This window comes from Pelophylax lessonae (genome assembly GCF_965119305.1).
Source record: "Pelophylax lessonae genome assembly, chromosome: 5".
In the NCBI taxonomy this organism is placed as follows: Eukaryota; Metazoa; Chordata; class Amphibia; order Anura; family Ranidae; genus Pelophylax; species Pelophylax lessonae.
The window spans coordinates 175,908,965-175,935,646 of NC_138772.1; the positions used below are offsets into that span (position 1 = coordinate 175,908,965).

A 26,682-nucleotide genomic window follows, 5' to 3' on the forward strand; every position below is an offset into this window, starting at 1 on the left:
TTCCTATGTCCTTCCTATAAATAATTAAGAGAGCATTAGGATAGCATAAATTCTTACCAGCCAAGCATTGGTGACAACTTCTCCAACAGTAGCCTCCACCTCACAGCCCAGTAAAGGCACCACAGCATAATCAGCAATGGCCCTCTTATTAGTAGACAGCACTTTACCAGCATTCTTTTTAATGATTTCTATGACACAAGCTTCATCTTCTTCAAAAAAGCCCAACACCAGGAAGGACTTCCTGCTAAACAATCCACCCTCAATGATAGTGGAAGTTTCTCCTAGACCACTCTGGCTGGGAAAAGAGGGCAGGTCATCCTGCGCGGTCATCTGGGAGAAGCTGCCTTGTTTGGTCAGCTCAGGATTCCCTGGCTCAACTAGAACAAAAAATAATGGTCATTCCTATACTAGTAAGTACAAGACATACAATATTTATTTCCTAAAAGAAAATTCTATGTATCTTACCAAATGTGGAATCATTTTCTGCATACTGAGATAGCAGGTCTTCATCAGCTTGATAAATTTGTGTGTGGTTAGTTGATTTTCGAACATTTGTATTGGTATTGCTTGCTTTACGAAGAGATGTACCAAGAAATTGTTGTTGAGCAGGGGCCTGTATTTCAGCTGGCTTATAAGTAGAGTGGGAATATATCTCCTCGGGCTGCAAGGCACACTTTGAAAAACTGTCTAGGAGCCATTTTATGGTTAATACATAGGGCCTAAAGAAAAAAAAAAAAAAAAAAACCTTAGTTACTTACCGGTGACGGTATTTCTAAGAGCCTTTCAGGACAGCACCTGGAGAGAGCGCAGCTCCACCCAATCCACAGGAAACACTGCAAATAAAAACTCCTCCTCTTCCACCATGCCTCAGTCATAGAGTAGCCTCCGACATGCTGGAAAACATAAACTACCACAGGTTAAACATTTACAAATTATATTATAAACAAAACCAAGGGGGGGTAGCTGCTGCTGTCCTGAAAGGCTCTTAGAAATACCGTCACCGGTAAGTAACTAAGGTTTTCTCAGATCGCCTTTCAGGACAGCACCTGGAGAGGATAAGCGAGTAACTTACACTTAGGGTGGGACCACTGCCTGCAGAACTTTTCTGCCGAAGGCTTGATCCTGAGCTGACAACAAGTCCAACCTGTAATGTCTAATAAAGGTTGAATAGCTGGACCAGGTAGCTGCCTTGCAGATTTGATCAGGCGAAGCACCGGCCCTTTCAGCCCATGAGGTTGCCACAGACCTTGTAGAATGCGCCAAGATGCCTTCTGGAGGTTCTTCTTCTTGTGCTACATAAGCCTGTTCAATTGCCCATCTGAGCCATTTGCCTAAAGTGCTCTTTGATGCTTTTTCTCCTATACGGGACCCTGAGAAGATGACAAATAATGCATTTGTCTTTCTAAATTCCTTAGTTACCAGGAGGAACTGAAGTAAGCATCTCCTCACATCCAAGGTATGAAAGGATTCTTCCCGAGTATTACTAGGAGCTGAGGAGAAAGTTGGTAAGACAATTTCTTGTGATCTATGAAAAGATGAAGCAATCTTTGGAAGAAAGGCTGGGTCCGTTCTTAGGACTACTCGATCTGCAAAAATTGTCAAAAAAGGGTCTGAAATTGAGAAGGCCTGGATCTCACTGATCCTCCTGGCCGAGGTAATTGCTATCAAAAAGATAGTTTTCAAAACTAAATTCTTCAGGGAAGCCTCTTTTAAAGGTTCAAAAGGAAACTTAGTTAGACCTTGTAACACAATGGTCAAATCCCATTTGGGAAATACTTTAAGGGCTATTGGCCTATTGCGGGCTAATGCCTTGAAAAAACGAATGATTAGAGTCTCTTGGGACAAAGTCTTTTCGAAAAAAACTGAAAGTGCCGCTACTTGCGTCTTTAAAGTACTTGCTGCTAGTCCTTTCTCCATTCCCTCATGGAGGAACTCAAGCACTGAAATTAAATTTTTTAATTCAAAATTTTTGCTGGAACACCAAAAGTTGTATTTTCTCCAGACTTTCAAGTAAATATCCCTAGTCACCTTCTTCCTGCTGGAGAGAAGGGTGGAGATAACTTTTTCTGACAGGCCTCTGGCTCTCAAGATGTCTTCTTCAGTAACCACGCTGTCAGTTGTAAGCGGTCCAGTTCTGGGTACACTAGGTTCCCCTGTGTCAAAAGATCTCTCCTGTACGGAAGCTTCCAGGGAGGTTCTGAGGCAAGATTCAGCAGGAGGGCGAACCAAGGTCTCTTTGGCCAGTAAGGTGTAATCAGAATCAAGTTGGTCTTTTCTTCCCTGAACTTTTTGAGAACCAACGGAATCAGTTGGAATGGAGGGAACACGTAAGACAAACGGAAGTCCCATGGATGGGCTAGAGCATCCAAGCCCCAGTCCTGATCCTCCCTGTGTAGGGAAAAGAATCTTTGGACTTTGGTGTTCTGTTGACAAGCGAACAAATCTATTTGGGGAAGACCCCAGACTTCCACGATCTGCATGAATACTTCTTGATTCAGACTCCATTCTGATTCCAACACCTTTTTCCTGCTCAGCAGATCTGCTAGAAGGTTTTGTGACCCCTTCAGATGCACCGCTGTCAGAGAGGCTAGATTTTTCTCCACCCAGGAGAGTAGCTGTATTGCCAGATCTGATAGCTGTCTGCTTCTTGTGCCTCCTTGCTTTGACACGTAGGCCACTGCTGTCATGTTGTCCGACAGAACTTGCACATGATGGCCCCTGACTGTCTGTTGAAAGGACCAAAGACCCAAAAGGATGGCTTTCAACTCCCGCCAGTTGGATGATTTCCTGGACTCTGCTTTGGACCATGTCCCTTGCATCGTCCGGCCTTCCAGGTGGGCTCCCCAACCCCACGAACTGGCATCCGTCGTCAGACGTTTGTTCGTCTGGAAAGTCCATTGCAGACCTTCTTCCAGATTTCTGGAATTCCTCCACCACCACAGAGATCTCTTTGCTTTCGTGGAGATTCTGATGGATTTCTCCAGATGTTCCGGGTATGACCAACTCTGCAGAATGTCTCTCTGGAGAAGACGGGAATGCAGTCTTGCCCACTGTACTGCAGGGATAGCGGCTGTAAGCAAGCCCAAAGCTGCCATGGCCGACCTGACAGTAACCTGATGATTGGTTTGTAATCGAGCAACTGCGTTCTGAGTCTTCTCGATCTTTTCTTGAGGTAGAAACACCCTCTGGAGGACCGAATCTATTCTGTATCCCAGAAATTTTATCTGCTGAGATGGAATCAAGCTGGATTTCTCCAAATTCATGAGCCACCCCAGACTCTCTAGGAGGTCCTGAGTCTCCTGAAGGTGTACCAACGCCTGGCTCTTGGACTCTGCAAAAATTAGCAGATCGTCCAGGTAAGGGACAATTGAAATACCCCTCAGCCTTAATGGCTCTAGGGCATCCGCCATTACCTTGGTAAACACCCTTGGAGAAGATGAGAGGCCAAAGGGGAGGGCCCTGAACTGCAGATGCCAGACCGATTCCCCGAGATTGACCGCCAGCCTTAGGAATTTCTGGCACTCCTGATTTATTGGGATGTGCAGGTAAGCGTCCCTCAGATCCAAGGATGCCATGAAACAGTTTGGGGACAACAGTTTGGTCACTGAATAAATGGTGTCCATCCTGAAGTGCTTGTACCGAATTGATCTGTTTAGGATTTTCAAATTTAGGATCATTCGGTACTTGCCTGAGGGTTTTTTCACTAGAAAGATCTGAGAATAAAACCCACGGCCTTGTTGCCCCTCGGGGACTTGGATAATCACTTCCTGTTGAATCAGCTCTTGTAAAAGAGACATCATTGAGGAAGCCTCTTCCGGATCCCTTGGAAGGGGAGTAACATGGAATCTGCTTGGAGGTGTCTCCGAAAACTCCAGTTTGTATCCTTGAGCCACTATATTCTTTACAAAGGGGCTTGCGGATACGTCTTCCCAACGTGGGAGGAACCATAACAGCCTTCCTCCCACTGGAAGACTGTTGTCACTTGCTTTTATTGGCCTGGTCAGGTGGTCTAAAGAGGACTCCACCTTTCCCTTTGCCTTTATGGGAGGTCCATCTTGATCTCTGATCTTGTTCACGACCTCTGTTGGTTTGTTGAACAGAACGAAATCTCTTTTTAGGAGGAGATTTCTTTTTTGATGGAAAGGCCTTCTTCTTATCCGCCGTTCTGTCAAGAATTGCTTCCAATTCAGGCCCGAAAAGCAAGTCACCGGCAAAAGGTAAACCACAGAGTTTCACCTTAGAAGCTGAATCACCTGTCCAGGTTTTCAACCAGACCGCCCTCCTGGCAGAGTTGACAAGGGCTGCTGACCTGGCAGACATTTTGATAGACTCAGCAGAAGCATCGGCCATATATTTTACTGCCTTTAGGAGCAGCGGAAATGAATCCAGGAGATCTTTCCTTGCTGTTCCAGCCTCCACATGCCCTTTAAGTTGTTCGAGCCAGCACTCAAGATTTCTGGCTACCACCGTGGAGGCCATGGCCGGCTTAAGGCTAGACGTAGAGGAGTCCCAAGCCTTTTTAAGGAGAGAATCTGCCCTTTTATCCATGGTGTCTTTCAGAACACCCATGTCTTCGAACGCCAAATCCGTGCGGCGAGACACCTGAGAAAAAGCAGCATCCACTCTGGGCTTTTTGTTCCATAGGTGCGCCGTATCCTCTTCAAACGGAAATCTCCTTCTTAGGGATTTAGAGAAAAAAAGGGGCCCTCTCTGGGTCCTTCCACTCTTTTTCAATAGATTCAGTAAGGACTTTATGAACAGGAAAAACCCTGCGCTTTGTCTGTTCAAGGCCCTGGTACATTCTGTCATGAAGTGAAACTTGCACCTTTTCTTCTGCGATTTCCAACGTGGTGTAAATCGCTTTCAGCAACTCATCAACCTCTTCCAAGGATAATTTGTATCTGGAAGAACTAGCCACCTCTTCCTTCTCTTCCTCCTCTGAATCCCTGATGGAACAGAGAGCACTCTCCCCCTCATCTTCTGAATCGCTTGACACTGCAGACTTAGAAGTAGACGGCTGGGAAGATGTACCACCCGTTTGTTGGGAATCTGATAGAACTTGTGGCGTCCTGGATAACAGGGAACGAACTGAGGACAGGGTGTCTGTGAGTTCTTTAAATGAAGATATGAATTCATTATTCTGCTGACTAGACTCTTCCTTCACAAGGTCAGCAATTTTACAAAGTGGCTTCACCCAGGAATCTCTGAGTGGATTCTTGCATGAAGGGCATTTCCTTGATGCTGGGGCTCTTGTCTTCACTGTGGCTTTAACCTAGTAAAGAAAAAGCCACCATGAAAGCCCAATAACCACAAATAAAAGAAAACCACCACCTAGTGATTTCTTGCAAGGGAGAAAATCGTGACCCACACCAAAAAGGATCAGAAGAAAAGACTCCCAGATGCATATATATCCTGTTAGACTGGGAACAGTTACTCAGTCTACAGGGCAGGCTCCAAAGGAGGAAGGAAGAAACCCCACAATAAAAGCTCACACAGTAAAGAAAAAAGAGGCACCACTGCACCTCTCCTACCTGAGCTTGGCCGGCGCTGGCGGTGCCTGCTTCCACCGTCGCTGCAGACTTTTCCTCCATGTTGTTGAAAAGTGCAGCTTGCTGGCAGATCTCTCCATTTAAATACCGCTTCCCGCGTCCTCCTCTGTGGACCGGAAGCGGAAGCGCCGACCTCGTGACCTGCCTCTGACCCCTGCGTGTACTGCGGTTGGAGCAAACGCCGCCACGCCCCCACCGGAAGTCCCGTCCACCGGAAGTGACGCCGCGCGTCCCCGGGATCAGAGTCCCAAAGTGCGGGAGATTCAAATGCCAAAAGCGGCTCCCCGCCCGCCGACCGGCCGAAGCGCGGATCTCTGACGCCCGGACCGGATCCTCCGATGGGTTTCAGCTCCCCTGAGCAAACGAGGTGAGAGGCTCCGGAGCATACCCCCTTTGACACTCCAGGGAGGGGAGCTGGGATGGTCTCCAAGCTGAAACAGCAAACACAAAACTGGGCAATAAATCCTTCTCTCCCCCTGGAGAGAGTGCAGCCCTTTCCACATAGCTCCTGCAATGCTTCCACCATGGCGGAGGAAACACAAATGACTGAGGCATGGTGGAAGAGGAGGAGTTTTTATTTGCAGTGTTTCCTGTGGATTGGGTGGAGCTGCGCTCTCTCCAGGTGCTGTCCTGAAAGGCGATCTGAGAAAATAATAATAATAATAATAATAAATAAAAAGGGGGGGGGGGGCATTATGCAATATCCAAGTCGATCATGCTATTTCAAGTTGTAACCAAATTTGTCTAGTAAAGGTCAGAAAATAATTACAATGATTCCTATGGGCAACACTGATATTATGCATTCCCTTTCATTTTGATGTATAAATGTGCATTAACATGTATGTGGTATTCTTCCACCAAAGTAAAATACGTGGCATGTAGAAGAAGAAAAAAAAAAAAAAAAAAGCTGGTCACAACCTTGACCAAAAATGCAGTTCTTTTTAAAAGGGAACATTCACACTAGTGTGTTGATCCATGTTTGGGAGCACTTGTAAAACTCAGGTCAGCATTTTTTAAGCATCATGTTCACACTTCAACGCTATGTTGACCTGCTTTGCATCAAAAAATAACATGTATGCATTTTAACAACGCATGTAAAAACACACGACAATGCAGTGCAATGCATGTCATTCATTTTGTGCCTTTATAAAGCACCCTTTGCCAGCAGCCATCTTTGGGGAATTGGAGAGCAAGGAGAAGAGGAGTGTGTGCAGAGCAGGTGCTTTCTAGTCAGCAGGTCAGAATTTATTGATATTGTGTGTGAATTCAGCCTAAGGGATATGTCACAAGAGAAACTTTAGCAAATGCCACTGCTGACCTGCTCATGAAAAAGCTAGCTGTCTGGTTGGTTAAGATTTTTGTACAGACTCAGCCATTAACCAAAACACATGGATGCATTAAATGAAGTCAGAACTTCTTATCTGCATACTTGTTGAATGCATTGAAGACAGACAGTAATCATTGCAACCAGGAACTAGAGTTTTCAGGGGTCAGCAAGGGCACAATGGAGTCTTGGCATAAGGGGTGGGACTCTTTCCTTCCCAGCTCCTTTGCATTGTTTACAATTGTTTCTCACCTGCACTTCAGCTTCCACTACTACTGAAAAAAATACGCACAATAATGCCTATAAAATCACGTACCAGCACATGCAACAATATGAAAGTGAAAAGAGAAACAAAATGCGCTAAATAAAAAATATGATGAATGACCTCTAATCATCTAATGCAGCAACTCAGCTGTGAGATATTCACAGTGGAACAAATTAAGGTGAAAAAGAGCTGCACTAAACACACATATGATTAGTGTAATATTTAAAAAAATATAGAACATAAAAATAAATGCGAACATTAAAAAGGCAAATAAGGCAATAGTCCCAAATCAAAAATAATGTCATTCAGTCCTTATGAGTGACAATAATTAAAACACCCATGAACAAAAAAATTTATGAAAAATATCTTCCAGCGTAATATCAGATCCTCACAAGTGCAACCTCCTCCTGATAAATTGCACGCTTACCAAACTGTATTGGCCCCCTATCACGGAGGGTCAAACCCACGTGCGGCTACTACCCTTTGATCTTCCCATCAGGATGGTTGGACCTCTAAGGGCCCTTTCACACGGGCGCTTCGTATGTCCGCAAATCATCCTATTTTTTTGCGGATGATTTACGGACATAATGTAAGTCAATGGCATTGCGGATGTCAGCGGAATACCATCCGCTGACATCCGATTTTCTTCCTTTCAGTTCTGTTTCGTTTTTTGGAACGGAACAGAACCCTATTTTTCCTCCGTTCAAAAAACGGAAAGGAAGCTAAATCGGATGTCAGCGGTGTCATCCGCTGACATCCGCAATGCCCATAGACTTACATTATGTCCGTATATCATCCGCAAACGGATGGGATGATATGCGGACATACGGAGCGGATGACACAAGTGTCATCCGCTCCGTGAAGAAAAAAAAAAAAGTGCCGGAGCGGATCGCAATGCGGTCCGCTCTGTGTGAAAGAGCCCTAAAGCTCTCAATAGATTGAAAGGGCAAGGATGGATGTCGTAATATCCCTAATGTATTGAAGGGGAGGATGCTCCTGCACACTGTGAATCTCATAAAGGTTCCCAAAAGATGATAAAACTCGCCATAGTGTAAAACCAAACTAGTTTCATTGAATAAAAAGATTTGCACTTACATCAAATATGTATACATAGCATATTAAAAGCCGGCCAGCTCCGAAATAGCACCGTCCATCTGAACAGCGCAGTGACATCAGCACGTCGCTTCTTCAAAACTTATTTTGTCACAATCCGACATCGTCCTGGAGTGTTTTGGTTACTTTTTTTCACCCATAGGGACTGAACATCATTATTTTTTATTTGGGACTCTTGTCTTATTGGGATCTTTAATGTTTGCATTTATTTTTGAATGTTACATTTTTTTTTTTTTTTTTTTTTTTTTTATATTACGCTAAGACTCCATTCACATTGATCCGACTTGTCAGGTGACTTGTCAGCCAGACAAGTCGCGGTCCTGCCGCTCCCACTGTGTAGTACAGGAGCCGTTCTAACAGGAGCGACACAAGTCGCTCCGACTTAGAAAAAGGGTCCTGTACGACTTCGGGACGACCTGGAGGCGACTTGCATTGACTTCCATTATGTGAAGTCCGTGCAAGTCGCGCTGCACGCGACTTCACAGGTGGCCCCCTAAGTCAGAGCAAACTAATGTGAACGGGGACTAACCGTGTGTGTTTAGTGCAGCACCTTTACATGCAAAAATATGCACTGTAAATGAATCTATGAAAGACCACTACCAAACTAGACACGAGTATTCATAAATAAAAGTGGTTAACACTAAAAGTTTTTTTTACCTTAATGCATTCTCTGCATTAAGGTAAAACATTTTGCCCCTCTCCTTCCCTAACACTTACCGAGTCATTTATTGATACAGCAATGTGCCTGGCTTAAAGTCTCCCCTCTTCTTGGTCTCACAGGCTTTGCTGATGGCAGCGACAGTCATTGGCTCCTGCTGCTGTCATTTAAATCCAGTGAGAGTGGGAGCGGAGCTGAACCACGCTGTGTGCGTCAATAGACACATAGAGCCTGTCTCAGGAGCGAGCACACACATCCACCCCCCATAACAAGCCGCTTGTATGGCGGCAGACACAGAATAGGAGCCCAGAGCGCTGGTGGGGGATCCCAGAAGAGGAGGTCTTGGGACACACTGTGCAATACCATAACAAAAGATCAGGTAAGTAAAAGACCTGTTTAAAAATGAAAAATAAATAAATAAAAATTTTGCATGGTGATTTTTGACTTTCCGTAAAATCCATTTCTCTGTTCATTGACGGACACAGCTCCTTTTCTTCTTGACCATTGGGTTATACTGCCCCCTACAGGAGTAGGACGCTAGGCAGGAAAAAACTTGACAACGCCTATGGGGCAGTCCCAGGGGGTATACTCCCACTCGCAGCTATAGGCACTCAGTTTTGTTACAAGTAGTGTCAGCAGAAAGCCAACTCCACAGAGGGGTGGCTTCTGTGTCCGTCAATGAACATCAGATAAATGGATTTTACGGTATGGCAAAATTCCCATTTTCTCTTTCGTTCATTGACGGACACAGCTCCTTATCTTCTTGACCATTGGGTTGTCCCAAAGCAGTGTCAAACATTAGGGGTGGAACAGCAAGAAAAAAAAAATTCCCAAGGCTAAACTGTAGCCAACTAGGTAACATGGAGCTCAACCATAAACAACTGGAGCTCATCTGAAAAAAAATACACCCTCAAAAAGGACCAGGTCCTCTAAACAGCAACCTGCAAAACCTTGCAGACAAAAGAAGCACCCATAGATGCCAACACATCCCCCTTATAAAACTTTATGAACATGTGCACAGACGACCAAACCTGCAGCACTGACGCCTGATGACGGAAGGCCCAGGAGGCACCAAGCGTCCGAGTAGAGTGCGCCATAACAGGGAAAGGAGGAACCTGACCATTAATTGAACAGACCTGAATTACTGTCTGTCTGATCCATCTGGAAATGGTCACAGCAGAAGCAGCCAACCCTTTCCAAAGGGGAGTCTGACTTCGGAAAATACTCCATAGCTGCCAGGTACACCCTGATGGCTAAACCACATCCAGGGAATGCAAGGCAATTTCCTTAGGCTGTTTAGGCCTGGGACATAGGGAAGGCAACACAATGTCTTCATTCAAATCAAGAGACAACCTTTGGAAGGAACGATGGACAAGGACGAAGAACCACCTTATCTCTGAACCACCAGGTAAGGTGAATGACAAGACAATGCCGCCAGCTTGGACCCCTGCGTGCGGAAGTAATAGCAACCAAAAGGCCAACTTCTGGAACAACGTAAGCAGGGGAACCTAATGAAGACTTTCGAAGAGAGGTTTCTGAAGAATTGACAGCACCAAAAGTGAGGTCCCACGGTGGCAATGGAGACAGCACTGGAGGAGCAAAGTGCTGAACTCCCTGGATAAAAAGGTAAGCACCAAGGTGTGTGTGGCCAATGGACGTTGAAAGAAAACCGCTAGGACCGAAACCTGGCCCTTGATAGTACTTAAGGCCAGGCGCTGCTCAACCCCCCCCCCCCTCCCTGTTGGAGGAAAGTCAATATCTGAGCCACCAAAAAGGAGCAAGGGTGAACCCCAAGAGACTCACACCAATGTACGTCTTCCAAGTGTGATGGTAGATCTTTCTAGTAGATTTTCCAGCATTTAACAGCGTAGGAACCGCCTATCCTTCAGCACCTGGCTTTCACCAGCCAAGCCATTCAAGCCAGTGACTGTAAAGCAGGATGGAAGATTGGAACTTGGGACAGCAGATCTTCCCTAAGAGGAAGTCTCCAAGGAGCATTGGTGACCAGCCGTACCAAGACCGGCGAGGCCAGTCTGGAGCCACTAGAATGACCAGAGTCTCTTCTGCCTCGATCCTGCGCGGGAATCTTGGCAGAAGTTTTGGGGGAACTCCTGGAATGTGTACAGCAGAGTGGGCAGGAACAAATCGTTCTGCTCACCTTAGAATACCGGCTAACTCCCGAGCTGCCGGGGCACTTCTTGTGCCCCCCTTGGTGATTGACATAGGCCACGGCATTGTCCGATTGAATGCGTATCAGACACCCCTAAAGAAGAATTGTCCAATGATCCAGACGTTCTGATCGCTTGGAGTTCCAGACCCCCTGAGCACAATCTGTGCCGAGGACACCTCCCCAACCAGACAAGCTGGCATCCGTAACGACGACCGTCCAGTACAGGGGGAGAAAGGATTTTACCAGATGAAGTGCTGGAGAACGAAGCAACCAGATCAGGAACCCTCTCGTACCCTGGCTCAACAAGATCAGATTGTCCAGAGACTGAGGATTCTTGCCCAATTTCACCAGGATCTCGCTTTGCAGAGATCTTGTGTGAAACTGTGCAAATGGGACCGCCTCAAAAGGTAGACACCATCAGGCCCAGCAACCGCATGCAAGCCCGGAGGGATGTCCATCTTCTGTACAACAGAAGCTGGATTGCCTCCTGCAATTTCTGGAGATTTTCCAGAGGAAGAAGCACTCTGGCTGAGGCCGAGTCCGTAGTCAGACCCAGATAGTGCAGTCTTGTGGAAGGAACCAGAGCAGACTTCTGAAGCCTCAGAATCCAACCAAACTCCCTCAGTGTTGGCAGAGTAATCTCCAAGTTGACCATCAGGGCAGTTGGAGACTCAGCTCGCAGAAGATCGTCCAGGTACCCCAGTACCGCGATCCCCCGCTGACGCAACAATGCTAGTACCGGGGCCAACACTTTCGCGAAGACCTGAGGAGCAGGAGCAGAGGCAGAGGCGAGACCAAAGGTCTACGCCACAAATGGATAATGCTCCTTGTCCACGGCAGGAAGTGCTGGTGACTGGAACATATTGGAATGTGAAAAGTAGGCGTCCTTGATGTTGATTGAAACTAGAAAATCCACCTAATGTAGGGACGCCACTGCTGTGCGAATGGTCTCCATTCCAAACTTCTGTACCCCCACAAGGTCCAGAATTGGACGTACCTTGCCTTCCATCCTGGGAATTGTAAACAGGTTTGAGTAAAACCCCTAAAAACATTCCTTGAAGTAACAAGTCTTGCACCGCCCCAAAGAGACTGTGGACAAGCGATCTGGGGACAAGCGCAGGTTAGAAGCTCTCCGGAAGATAAGACCGAAACTCGATCTTGTAGCCGGACCAAATTACTTTGTGGACCCACTTGTCCTTTACCAGGGAGATCCACAGATCCGGAAACCAGAGAAGATGTCCCCCCCACCGCAGATACTGGTGAGGGCGCCCCTTCATGCGGAGGAAGCCGTGTCCGCAGGTCTGGAAGAGCCCGCTCGTGACATGCCAGACCAGGTCCTCCTAGAACCTCCGGTGGAGGCTCTGAAGGGTTTAGATCCCTTGCTTGAGACCCTGAGGGACGAAAAGGCCTCTTATGAGCCGAGAAGAATGGCCCCAGTCTACAACTGGGCTCCTTTCCCTTGGAAGCCCTCGGAAGAAGAATATTCTTCCCTCCTCTGAGGCCCTTAATGATGTCATCCAAGGATGCTCTGAACAGGCGATCCCCCACAAATGGGAAATCAGATAAGGCCTTCTTAGAAGTCTGATCCGCAGACCAGCATTTCAGTCAGATAATACGCCGAAGGACCACTGCAGAGACAGACAGTCTGGAAATCATAGCCGCATCCAAAGAGACATCACAGACAAACTGTAGCCCCTGCACCAATTGATCCGCCTGCTCCGCAAAGGCAGGGGGTTACTGTACCCCCTCCAGGTCCCGGTGTAAAAGTTTAGCCCACTCTAAGTTTGTGACACCAGGGGAATAGTAAACACAGCCACAATGAACATATGGCGGGTCAAAGCCCCTGACCTCCTATCGGCCGGATCTTTAACCACTTAAGCCCCCCGGAGGATTTGGCTGCTCAAAGACCAGGCCCTATTTTGCGATTCTGCACTGCGTGACTGTAACGGACAATTGCGCGGTCGTGCGACGCTGTACCCAAATCAAATTGATGTCCTTTTTTTCCCACAAACAGAGCTTTCTTTTGGTGGTATTTGATCACCTGTGCGATTTTTCTTTTTGTACTATAAACAAAAAAAGAGCGACAATTTTGAAAAATAAAACAATATTTTTCACATTTTTTTATATGAAATTCTCAAAAAAAAAAAAAAAAAAAAAGTAAATCAAAATTTTTTAACATTTTAGGCAAATTTGTTTTCTGCTACATATTTTTGGTAAAATCGCAATAAGCATATTTTGATTGGTTTGCGCAAAAGTTTTTGCGTTTACTAACTACGGGAAAGATTTATGTCATTTTTATTGTTTTTTTTTTTTTTTTTTTTTAACTAGTAATGGCGGTGATCTGCGATTTTTTTTGCGGGACTGCGACATTGTGAGGGACAGATCGGACCCCTGACTGACATTTTTGACACTTTTAGGGTTAACAGTGACATTACTACAGTAATCAGTGCTATAAATATGCACTTTTACTGTAAAAATGACACTGGTAGGGAAGGGGTTAACTTTATTGGTGATCAGTGTGTTAAATGTATCCCTAGGGGCGTGATTCTAACTGTGAGGGGGGGCGTGGCTTGTGATGTAACCACAGACATACGATCCTACATAGCAGGATCGTATAGTCTCTGCACTTACATCAGGGAGAATGACAGACGGCTGTGTTTACATCAGCCCGTCTGCCTTTCTCCCTCTCCTGCACGAGATTGCGAGTGACCGGCGGACATCGGACGCGGGGAAGTCAGGAAACAAGTGGGGGCGGGAGCTCGCCCCCTACAGGCTCTTGGGCGAGTGACGTACCCCTATGTCACTTTGCCCAGGAGGGGCTGACCGCCACAGTAAATAGTCGTGCAGCGGTCGGCAAATGGTTAAAGGCTGGGGACTCCTCAACCAGAATTAAAGTGGCTTTATTTAACCTGGAACGGGGCAAGTCCACTTTTTAAGTAGGGAATCCTCATAAGGATACCGCATTGCAAAAGTACGCTTTGGACAACCCCACTGTTTAGTGACAATATTCTCAAAGTAAGCAGGAAAGGGGAACACCCTCGCTGCCTTGGAGGGCCTGTGAGTACCAGAAGGGACCGGCGCCTCCGACGCAGCATCAGCCGCATCCACCATCTTTAAAGTTTCACGCACTGACACAACCAATGCATCCACCAGCGCCTTTTCATGCGCAGGGTGCATGGTCGCAGACCCAGAAGGGAAACTCGCATCCGTGGCGGCCAAATCAGATTCAAGATCAAAGATCAGATGAGACAGATTAAGCAGGTGAAGGGGAGGCGCTTTTTGCTAGCCCATTTTTCCAAGACCAAATCCACCTTGGACAATAAGGACTCCAAGAGAGCCGTAAGTGCAGTCAGGGATTGTTGGGACCTGGAGGGCCCAGCGGCCCCTGAGAGGGGATCAGGTGGGGAAATGTGCTCCCAGGACTTCAGTAGAGAAGAGGGGACCCACAAAAAAATAAAAAGAATAAAAAAAATTGTACAAGACTGATAAGGACACCCCTACCGCGCTGGCGGCACCACAGGGCCCAGCACAGAGCACTACCACTGCTATAGCAGAGAGAGGGAGAGAAAACCCCACATCACCGAGAGGGAGAGATTCACCACCACCAATCAGGCACTTGCAGGACCAGGCAAACTGCACACCATGCAGCAATCAGAAAGAGAAAGATCTAGGAGTCAGCACTAGGGGATGAAGGGGGGCTCCCACCACCAAATCACTGTCATATAGCTTCAAATAGATGGCCGCCGCTATTTTCATTGAGAAAAACCACAAGAAAATGGCTGCCGAGGCTACACAAACATGGCCGCCGATCTACACCATATGAAAATGGCAGGGACCCCAGGAGCACCGAACATGATCCCAGCAGGAAGGGGGGCCCTGGCAAAAGCCCCCTCCCAAAGGTTGATCATCTGGTCGCTGACAGCGCGCCCTCCCCCCTCAATCGTTACAGACTTAAAAAGGTATGGCCACCCCATGGGAGGAGAGAGTGTGGGCAGATGGGGTTAATAAGTCCACAGAGGACCGCCAAGAAGGTGGGGGGGGGGGGGAATGCTGCATGGGAAGGAGGGGAACCCAGGGTAAGACCGTTCCAAGGAGGGGCCCCCATCCACCCCAAAAACCTCCAGGGTTAGGTTAGAAGGGGGGACAGCTGCTTACCATACCAGGAACAGGGTGGGCACCACTCCTGAAAGACAAGCTCTCCATCGGAATAGGGGGGCTGTCGGCCAGGAGGAACTCTGCTACTCAGGCCGAGGCCAAGACATATGCACCCTCGTAAGACGTTTGACTCGCAGGCCAGCCCCCGTCCAGTGGGGCTATGTCACGGCCGACCTAGCGCAGAGCTAAGGCCTGCACGTGCTCGCTGGCCAGACTGGGGGGACCCTCTGGATCTAGATCATCCAGTCCGTCGCCCAGTCCGGCAGTTGACAAACCAACAAAGATAGGAAAAAAAATGCAATTTAAAAAGAAAAAAAAAAAAAAAACTGCCAGGACCAAAGAAGCCCAGCAAGGAACTAGGTCCTTACTCCTGACTAGGCAGAAAAAAAACAAAACAAAAACTGAGTGCCTATAGCTGAGAGTTGGAGTATACCCCCTGGGACTGCCCCTTAGGCGTAGTCAAGTTTTTCCCTGCCTAGTGTCCTACTCCTGTAGGGGGGCAGTATAACCCAATGGTCAAGAAGATAAGGAGATGTGTCTGTCAATGAACGAAAGAGAAAAAAACCTTTACAATCACTTTACCATTTGCATAAATAGTGCACCACCACACCAGTATACCTATTTTTTTTCTTCAACTTATCACACATTTCTATCAAAAATACGGTCGGTCTTAAGTTAGAAGAGCCTTAACTCAGAAAAATTTGAGTTTGTTAGTAGGAGGTATATCTTCTGGTTCTCCAAATATTCTCAAGGTAGACTTACAAACCTGTGGTCTGTCTTGTTCAAGAATTGTTTTAGATCCTCATCATTTTCACCAACAATTACATGAGTCACATCACCAGTGAGCTGATTAAAGCGCACTCCTCCGCCACAGTTAATGAGTTTCCTCAACTTATCCAGTTTTCTTCCTCCAAAACCACACACATATATCTGTCAACAAAATTTTAGAATTTAGAAGGCCATTAAGTATAGACAGAAGCTCTATTTAAAAAAACAAGCACACACAACCTGCTTTCAAAAAAATCCCTGCATCCATACAAGCTGGAAGAAAGAGAAAAAGAAAAAAGAAAAAAAAATAACCCCTCCTTCCCCCCCCCGAATTTCAGGGTTACTGTTCCCATTTATTTTGCATATGACGTTTCCCAACACTTTAGTTGCTCAGGTAGTGAAAAAATTTGCTAAAAGCCTTTAAAATATATCAGTCAACAGATTCATATTCTTTTCAAAATGTTCTTCTTAACATGGTTTCCTACAAGATATATCATTATGGGTCAAAGGCCAATTCACACCACAATTTCTGCGTTACAGATGCGTTTCTGCATGCACGTTTTTAATGCATTTTTCATGTGCTCTGTTGCATTCCAGTGCGTTTTTAATGCATTTTGCTGCATTCCATGCAGAAAAAAATACAGCATGTTCTACTTTTGTTGACTGCACTGGTACGCATTTCACTGGTGTAAACTAGAGCCATTGGAATACACAGAAAACATTTTGCAAGCATTTTTGATGCAACCAAAAAAACACTGGACGACATTTGATGTTTACTAGCCCTAGTCAGCAACTCAGTAAGCATCAATGAAAGTCAATCAGTATGACAACCAGGTAACAAGGAGGGGGTAAAGCAGCCAAATTAAATTATATCAGTACACATTGCCTTTTGTAATTTGTGTATTTATAGATATGCTCTAAAGTTTATGGCACTAAGCATAATGCACAGCACAATATTCTCAACCATAGGAGACAACCAGTAAGCAAACTGATAGAAATACATTCCCACCCTGCAGCCATCTAGGAGATCTTCAGGGGCCTGTACAGAACTCAAATCCAAGTTCTCTAGAGTGTCAGTTGGAGGTTCCAGCCTGGTGCTCATCACAGAATTGAAGGCAGATTCATTAATACAGCTAGCACTTATATTAGAAATGTGGCTGACATCAGAAAGTGCCCGATCTGCAAAAATAAATCAACAGTTTATATTTATAGAAAAAATAAAATAAAAATGCAGAGAAGTTACAACTATGGAACAGAATCCGGTGTAGCTATGCATAGTAACCAATTATCTTCTAACTTTGACAATAAAACCTAGAAGCTGACTTGGTTACTATGTGAGAAAGAGAACACTGGGTGCTAAAATCCTTCAGAGTGCAGATTTGAGATAACTTAATAATCTACTATAACATTTCATAAGAAAAAAAAACCCCTGAAAAACGAATGAAGACGGCTACTGTACATATCTAAGAGAAGAAGTTAATTTTCCTTATCAGGAAAATGCTTATAAAAAGCTGTAGTCAGTCGTACTAAATACATGTTATTTGCAGGCATCTGTTTAAAAAATAATAAATGCACTTTTTTTTTTAAATCTCCAAAACATGTGAATTTAATATTTTTTAGTTAAAAGGGAAACTTTGCCTTTAAGATCAGAACAGGAAGACTAGGAGAGGGTGAGTTTGTGTTAGTTCTGTTGAAGTACACCTGCAGATATTTATCTAATGTATACTTACTATCAGGTTTTTTACTATTTCCCGTTGGAGTAGAGGTCTCTGGCAGGATTTTTTCTGATGGTACAGGTTCTGTCTTGTACATGCTTTCATCCTGACAGAAACCTTTTTCAATGCTGTCAAAGAACCACTGAATAGAAACACAATGCACATTCCATTTTTTTGCACATTCATATTTTTGACCTGTTGAAAGGATTAAAACTTTACTTCACAATGTCCAGGCTAAATTACCAGATACAAATTTTGTTGTTTCTATTTACATCTGGCAATCAAATTCCATGTGGCAAATATAAAAATAAAATGACTTAAAGAAGACACCAGCCCAAAATAACACAACACAAATAATTAGTTCATAGCTAGAAGCTAGGCTGTTCCCCTGTAGAGTACATGTGAAGCAGGGTGGGGAGTATAGGGTAAGCATGTCTGTAAAGAGTATGCAGTAACACAGGTATATACTGTCCTGTAACATGTTCTCGTGGGGAAAGCACCAAAATATCCTATAAGGGCTCTAGGTGGAAATGGTGTTAAAATATGTGACCAATGGTGTGAAGTAACACATGGTCAACCACCTGAGACTGAGCTCCATGTGGTTGAGTTTTAGCGCCAAGTTTGAAAAGTTTATACCGCTAAGTGAATACATTCCAATCATAGCCCCATATTTACAGTAACGATCAGAGGTACAAGGTGACCGCCTCACCAGTTCATGAAGCTGGACTGTACATAATAGACTGGCATCTATTGTGATGGGCCAGAGTCCTGGACCTATATAGCACCCTGCGGCTAACCTAACATATTGGACCAAGTGCCAAAGGTGAGTGCCCAAGCAGGATTCAGTGCTCAAAACAACATTACAGGCTGCCCCTACAGAATGAGGTCTGGGTAAAACTACCAGTTGCACAGATTTAGATACACTGCTTCTACATTGGCATGAGAAGGCAGTGAGGGCTGATTTAAGAAATTGAAGTTAAAATAAAGAAACATAAACTAGCTAAACCAAGTGTGATTTTCTCCATGAAGAAGAAAAGGTCCATTACCTTTAAACACTAACACAAAACGGAGGACTCACAAAGTGGGGTAGAGTTATAGGTGAGTCACCTAGGGGGCAGGTCTACAGTTTTGCAAGTATTCAAATAACTGAAGGTACATGCCCAAAACCCATAGTGTATGAATACTCTGCCTGTATTCTGTACTGTATGATTACGATAAGAGGATTTATATTTTTAAGGGATATTATTTACCAATACTTCAGAACACTTGACTGCATTAATTGCAAAAAGACACAGAAAACTAGAATATCAAGAGCAAAAATGTCAAAAGAATCAAAAAACACTTAGCCCAGATTTAAATCCGCATAACTTTTTTTTAACATATATGTGAATATGCTTAAGACAGTTACACATAGTGAAAAGTGGAGCCCTTACCTTTTGCCTCTTGCACAATAAGATGTGTGGACTCATTCATCTTCAGCTGACCTGTATACTGTCCTCCATGTATAGAGGTCAGCCTCTGGACCTCTTTTCTATCCAGGCTGCTTAAGCCAGTTACACAGATGGTGCAGCCAAGGAAAACTGGACATAAATATGGCTCCATGTCTACATCTTTGTAGCCAATTATGCTTTAAATAAATATGTGAAAATAAACAAGAGCAGGGTGTAATGAACAATAGATCTGAAATAATACAGCATGACCTGCTAATATGTACCTCAGCTGTGACTTCTCCCACAGGGCCTTCACCCATGAAGGGAGAAGAATCGGCTTCTTTAGACTGGCTGCCACAAGGTATTTCTTGCTGCCCACTTCACCAGCAATCAGATGACTGACTGAAACATTAAGATCTCGATAGACACATCCTCCCATTATCTGGACATAGAAATGAACCTCTTCCTGGGGAAAAAAAAAAAAAAAAAAAACTATTTTAAAGTGATTGAAAAGTCTCGTAAAAAAAAAAAAAAAAAAAAAATGTATTTTTGTAAGAACTTACAGTAAAATCCTTTTCTCTGAAGTTCATCGACAGACGCACTCCATCTTCATTACTAGTAGGGTTATGCTCCTCCCATCAGGAATAGGCACTAGGCAGGCAAAAAGCTTAATCACACCTATGGGGGCTGTCCCTGCAGGCATAACCCCTCCAACTCTATCGTTAATCAGTTTAGTTGCAAGCAGTGTTCAGAAGACAAAAAACCCCATACACTCAGAAGTAGAGGGGCAGCTGCTGCGTCTGTCGATGAAATTCATCGGCAGACGCAGCTCCATCTTCATCTTCATCTTCATTACTAGTAGGGATGTCCCAAAGCAGTATATTCATGAGGGGTGAGAAGACAACACAATAAACGAACGCAAGTCCACCAAAGGCTAAACGTAGCCAATCAAGTAACACAGAGCTCAACCAGGAACAACCAGAACTCTCCCAGAACAAAATTACACCTTCAAAGAGAAAAAAAAAAAAAAGAGTTCCATTTCAAACTGCAGCATGCAAAACCTTGCGGCCAAAAGAAGCATCCACGGATGCCAACATGTCTACTTTGTAGAATTTTGGCACAAACTTTCCCTGTTACAGGCAAGACCAAAGTCCCAGCAGGGCTAGGTCCTATTCCAAACACTAGGCAGAACAAACTGATTAATGATAGCAGAATGTGAGGGGTTATGCCTGCAGGGACAGCCCCCATAGGTGTGGTTAAGCTTTTTGCCTGCCTAGTGCCTACTCCTGATGAGAGGAGCATAACCCTACTAGTAATGAAGATGGAGCTGCGTCTGTCGATGAACAATAGAGAAATAAAAAACAGGTTATACTTACCCGCTCTGTGCAGTTGTTTTTACAGTGAGTGGCAGGGATCCTCTTCTTCTCGGGTCCCTATTCTGTGCTCCTGGCCCCTCCCTCCTGTTGAGTGCCCCCACAGCAAGCTCCCGAGCCGAGTCACAGTTCCCCATGTCCATTCAGACACAGAGCCACGACCCAGTCAAGCCCCCTCTCTGTCCTGATTGGCTGACTAACTTTGACAGCAGCAGGAGCCAATTGCACCACGCTGCTGACTCAGGCAAAGAGGAGGAGTCCCAGGCAGCTGAGAAACTCCTGCAACATCGCTGGATAAACATTGGCTAAGGCAAGTAAAATCCTGCCTTTACAATCCTTTAATGCATCCCCTTGCAATACTGGTAGGAAAATCCTAAATTAAGTTATTAAATTATTGTGCTCGAAAAAATAAATAAATTAAAAAAAAAAAAAAAAACACAAGCTTCAGGCTCCCTCAAAAAATTTAAGTCACCAGCTACAAATACTGTAGTCACTAAATTTTAATATAAGGACAATTACCTGTCCAGGGAGCCAGTGATGTCCTCACCCAATTCTTCAATCAGCTTTGCATAGAGGCGCCAGTATCTCAAGTAAGGGAAACAGGAAGTGAAGCCTTGCGGCTTCACAGCAATCACCCTACTGCGTATGCTGCTCTGCACCTTGGGAATGGTCCCGCATTCCCGTAGTCTTCGGGAGTGGCAAAACCTGGTACCTGCTCCCCCCTACCCAGCAAAAAGTGGCAAATGTGGCAGTAGAGGGGGGGGTTGCAAACAAGCAGAACTTCCCCTTTTGGGTTAAGTTCCACTTTAAATTGAACAGATTCCAAAAAATTTTACATACCCTGGTTTCTTTATCAAGGCTGGTGCATGAAACTGTGACATCAGCCATAACCATATTGAAGACTGGATGCTCTGCTCGTGGAACACATCTTTGATGCTTCATGCAGAATATTACAACCTGGGGTCCAACTATTCTACAACCAAGCTGAAAACAAAAAGAATCATAAAACAAACCAGTGCAGAACAAATTCATCTGTAAAAGGCTATTCAGGTTATAGACTCAGCATAAAACCTCTTTACCATTCTATGGCAAGAAGAATACAGTTATTTATACTAAGAAAGACAGAGGAATAACACCACCATACATAGAATATAGTCAAGGTCATACTCTTCAAAACTGGGAATTCCAGTATCATTAAATCAATGAATCAATCAATGCAGGTTAAAAAAGTTGATTCTCAGATCAAGAGAGTTTACATTTGGTATGAATGAATATGGAAAACAAAATACATTAGTTCTCATTTATCCAAAGCAATGGCAACACTCTGGGCTTCCCACGGTAACCAAATTCTCAATATCAGTCTTACTGCAGTATGAAAAAAAAAAAAAAAAAAATGAAAAGGAAGCTGACCATCTGAGAGAATTCTACCTTCAGTTGCTTTGATAAATAAGGCACAGTATTACAAGGCCTGTATTGTGATGGTTGTGGTCTACCTTACTTTACCAAGGTGTGCCAGCTCTCTAACCAAACTGCTTTTAGGTTCTAGTCTCTGTAGCATACCTCTTCACAAATGCCATACATGCGCTTTAGCTGCAAGTGCTGTGACCAATTTAAAAAAAAAAAAAAACCAAACAATGTAGGAGGCAAGAGGGTGATATGGATGCTTGACTGGGGAACCATTGACCCCCTACTAAATAAAAATAAATAATAAACAAAGCAAAGTCTCACTTCCTGTTGAATGGAGTGATATACACTAGATTACCAAAAGTATTGGGACGCCTCCCTATACGCGCACATAAACTAATGACTAATGGCATCCCAGTCTTAGTCTGCAGGGTTAAATATTGAATTGGCCCACCATTTTCAGCTATAACAGCTTTAACTCTTCTGGGAAGGCTGTCCACAAGGTTTAGGGGTGTGTCTATGGGAATGTTTGGCCATTTTTCCAGAAGGGCATTTAGGAGGTCAGGCACCAATGTTGGATAAGGAGGCCTGGCTCGCAGTCTCCACTCTAGTTCATCCCAAAGGTGTTCTATCGGGTTGAGGTCAGTGTGCAGGCCAGTCAAGTTCCTCCACTCCAAAGTCGCTAATCCATGTCTTTATGGACCTTGCATTGTGCACTGGTCCACATTTGGTGGAGGGGGGGGGAAGGTGTGGGGTTGTTTTTCAGGGTTTGGGCTTGGCCCCTTAGTTCCAGTAATGGGAACTCTTAAGGCGCAAGCATAACAAGACATTTTGGACAATTTTATGCTCCCAATTTTGAGGGAACCATTTGAGGATGCCCCCCCCCCCCCTTACTGCTCCAACATGACTACGCGCACCAGTAAACCCATCAACCAGATAGAACACTTTTGCAATGAATTAGAGCGGAGACTGCGAGCCAGGCCTTCTCGTCCACATCAGTGTCTGACCTCACAAATACGCTTCTGAGAGAATGGTTAAATAATCCCATAGACACACTCCTAAAACTTGTGGACCGCCTTCCCAGACGAGTTGAAGCTGTTATAGCTGCAAAAGGGTGGCCAATTAAATAATGAACCCTATGGACTAAGACTGAGATGCCATTAAAGTTCATGTGCGTGTAAATGCAGGCATCCCAATACTTTTGGCAATATATCGTTTATCTGCCTGCTTATGATCAGCTTATTGCAGGAGATGACAAATAGAGCTGCCAGAAAATGTAAAGCCTGCCCATTTTTTTTTATTACCCTTAACCCTTTTATTTAAATTATACTGTAATGCCTGATCCTAAGCAAAACATTACAGGGTTTACCTTCATTTGACATTGCCTGTTAGTAAAGTGTAAAGCAAGAAATGGCGAAAGTGAAGACCTGAACTTCTCATGAGATCAGTTTATAAAAGAGACAGATGAGAGAAAATTGCTAAAAATACACACATACAAGAAGACTGACATTCCATATTCAAAGAGGTACATCCGACTTCCAGATATCCAATTATGTACCCAATATGGCCGTTTTGAAAAATGACAATTTTACTATGCCTTTCTGCCTGGTTGGCATTGGGCACTTTTGGCACAAATGCATTCCAACCTTTTCCATAGCAAATAGACTGATGGCCGGCCAAAGAAAAAAAGTTGAGAAGTACCCATTCAGCAGTCTAAAAAAAAAAAAAAAAGAAGGGAAGAGAAGGGTGGGAAAGAGGAGCTCAGGCTCCTCAAAACCAAATTAGAGAGGAGTTTTGAGGACCGAAATTCAGAACTCCCTTGTACTTCGATGACACTTTTTTTTTTTTTTTTTAAACCCACATAAAACAAGAAATGATACATAAACCCGATATATATATGAAATACATCATTCACATCTTTTAAATTGCACACCTATATACCAATAATACAAACCTTTTTTAGATGGTTAAAGGCAGCACCACTAAAAGGATCACATACATAAAGAGATTTGTCTTTTTCTTTTAAAGTGAGGGCCTCACTTTCCCCAATCATCAGTAGATATTCATCTGACTGAAATGCTTTGATTTCCTGCAAAGTTAAAAAAAAAAAAAAAAAAAAAATATTACGTGCATTAACATAAACAGTTCACTTACCAAACATATCTACTTTAGAAAAGGAGAAGAGCAGGATTGAATTGCTCAGGTGAAACATTCCGTCTGCACCTGTGAACTGTTAAGCTGGATACACACTATCCAACTTTTGTGGTTAGATTTCCTTCAGATTTACCTTTTCTATGTAGTACAAGGGCCTGCCAGATTACATACAAATTGAAAGTGTTTAGGTTTGACCTCATATTATATGGTTTTGGTAAGTCTAAAGGAAAAAGTCTTCAGAAAATCTTAGTGTGTATGGCCCATTAGGAACAATGTGTTCCTCAGGTAAAAATTTAAGCCAACTTCCAAGTTATAGATTTCTAGAATTTCCCGTTAACTTATCTCAAGTATATTTATCCAAAAGTCTGTATCAATGTAAATAAAGCCCATATGTCATAATGCTAATAATATAACGCATACGTTCTACTTTTACTTTTTCATGTGATCAGTAACAACCATTTTTGAGTTAAAAGGGGCCAACTATACTGCCCATTGTCCTACCCTCCACATTTTGTCTCTTGTGCCAATTGCCTCCATCATACCCTCCACATACCTGTCCTAAGCTCTCTGCCCACCAATATTCCTCTGCTGCACATACTGTCCATCATCATACCCTCCACACTCCTCTCATGCCCTACACACTTCTCTGTTCCACTGTCTGCTCACCATCACATCCTCCACATTCCTCTAATGCACATAGTGCTTGTTGCCATATTTTCTGAACTCCTCTCTTGCATATACTGCCCACAATGATAGCAATTGACAACATACACCAATTTTGGTAGCATAATTATTAATGTGGAATGTATATTCCTTGCAAAAGAGCATTATTTTCTATCAAGTGGTTATGGGTAAAGTTCCACTTTAATTGAACAAGCTGATGTTAGAAGCGGATTGGCTACCATGCACAGCTGCACCAGATTTTGCACTTTCTAGTTTTAGCAAATCAACCCTTTTGTCAGCATTGTTTGTAAAATCTCCAACCTTGCCCATTCTGAACAGCGTATTTAAAAAAATAAAATAAAAATTAAAAAAGTGCCAAAAACTATAAAGTTCAGGACTGTTCTGGTTCTGACTGGAAAAATGTAGGTACTTCCTGATAGTGCTAGACGCAGGGATCTTCAAACTACGGCCCTCCAGTTGTTCAGGAACTACAATTCCCATCATGCCTAGTCATGTCTGTGAATGTCGGAGATTTACAATGCCTCATGGGATGTGTGGTTCCGCAACAGCTGGAGGGCCGTAGTTTGAGGATCACTGTGCTAGAGCATACAAGCCCCATTTTTTTGCCTTGGCATTATTATTGATGGGATTGATGGGTGGGAGATAGCGCCAAACTTCAACACTACCTATACGTGTCGGGACTCTCTATATCCGAGTGGCTGATTATAATATATATTTATATTATGTTTGGACATAAAGGTAAGAAATGATTGACTGTTGCAGGAAGTGCAGGCACTAAATGCTTGCAATTCATACATACAGCTTGTTTTGTTAGATCTGAGCCATGTAGTATTTGTATATTTGTCATTTCACACATCTACACTATAGTTTGGAGGTTTCTGCACTTCTTACCTCATGTGCTTCATAGAAGAACTTTGTATTGTCAGGCGAATTTATGAATTTCACATAAAAGGGCTCATTTTCACTGTTCGCCATAATAAACTAAAAAACAAAAGTACATAAATGAAAAAAGGGGGTGGGGGGGGGGGGGGGTTATTTGACAGGGTAACAGACAAAAAAACAGACAAAATTCTTTACACCCTCTCAAACAGTGTATACAAAGTGCATGGAAGCTGGTATTTGTGAACAATGTGAATAAAACCTTGCAGCTGAGCCATGGTTTTACCATTCCCCTTTAGTTGCAGAGGCAGCGGCCAGAGTTGCATACATGTCATGGCACTTTGCAGCCCGGCAGGAGTTATACCCTTTAAACCCCCCGACAATTGAGACCCATTCAAGTGAATAGGGATGCTCTGCAAGCACCCTGCAACTGTGGGGTCCAAGAGGTTAACCACTTTCCGACCCATAGAAGAATCACACACACATACATACATACATACATGTGTGTGTGTATATATATATATATATATATATATATATATATATATATATATATATATATATATATATATACACACACACACACACACACACACACACACATAAGTGATTCTGCACAGCAAAAGACGACCAGCAAGTGCCGGGCAATGGATGACCGACGGCACCCGCTGATCATTGGTAAGAGATACAGAAAGGAGCTCTTCCTAAGTAAACAATGTCAAAAGTGTCAGTAAAGCCCCCGTACACACGTAGCGATTGTCGGCCGAACGATCGGCCGTCTTTTGTCCGGTGCTGTCCTGTCGGTTGAAAAGTGCTAAAGACTGCACATGAATTTTGTCAGCCAACAACAGCCGACTGCAGAAGTGATGTCATGTGATGGTTAACTTTCCGTGTGTTTTTTCTTCTCTGAGCATGCCCAGTCCTGCTCATCTGCTGTTTGTCGGCCGAATTCTGTACTGACTGAGGAACAATCGGCCGTTCTGGTGTTGGCCAACAAAAATTTTAAAGCCTGCACACCAGATTCTGTTTGGCCGAAAAGTC

The 26,682-nt window shown here is 44.1% G+C and overlaps 1 protein-coding gene across 1 annotated transcript in view; it reads right to left on the bottom strand.

Annotated features, from left to right (window-relative positions):
• TOPBP1 (DNA topoisomerase II binding protein 1) overlaps positions 1-25,737 on the bottom strand; it is a gene marked incomplete at its 5' end in the record, with an annotated part of 96,013 nt that extends 70,276 nt beyond the window's left edge. Inside the window, 10 exons of the mRNA XM_082259178.1 lie at positions 58-377; positions 466-719; positions 16,001-16,164; positions 17,012-17,181; positions 17,733-17,912; positions 19,151-19,344; positions 19,432-19,613; positions 21,361-21,504; positions 23,879-24,013; positions 25,654-25,737. Of these exons, the coding sequence (XP_082115304.1) occupies positions 58-377; positions 466-719; positions 16,001-16,164; positions 17,012-17,181; positions 17,733-17,912; positions 19,151-19,344; positions 19,432-19,613; positions 21,361-21,504; positions 23,879-24,013; positions 25,654-25,737 (1,827 nt within the window). The remainder of the gene's footprint in view (positions 1-57; positions 378-465; positions 720-16,000; positions 16,165-17,011; positions 17,182-17,732; positions 17,913-19,150; positions 19,345-19,431; positions 19,614-21,360; positions 21,505-23,878; positions 24,014-25,653) is intronic.
• Between the last annotated feature and the right edge of the window lie 945 nt (positions 25,738-26,682).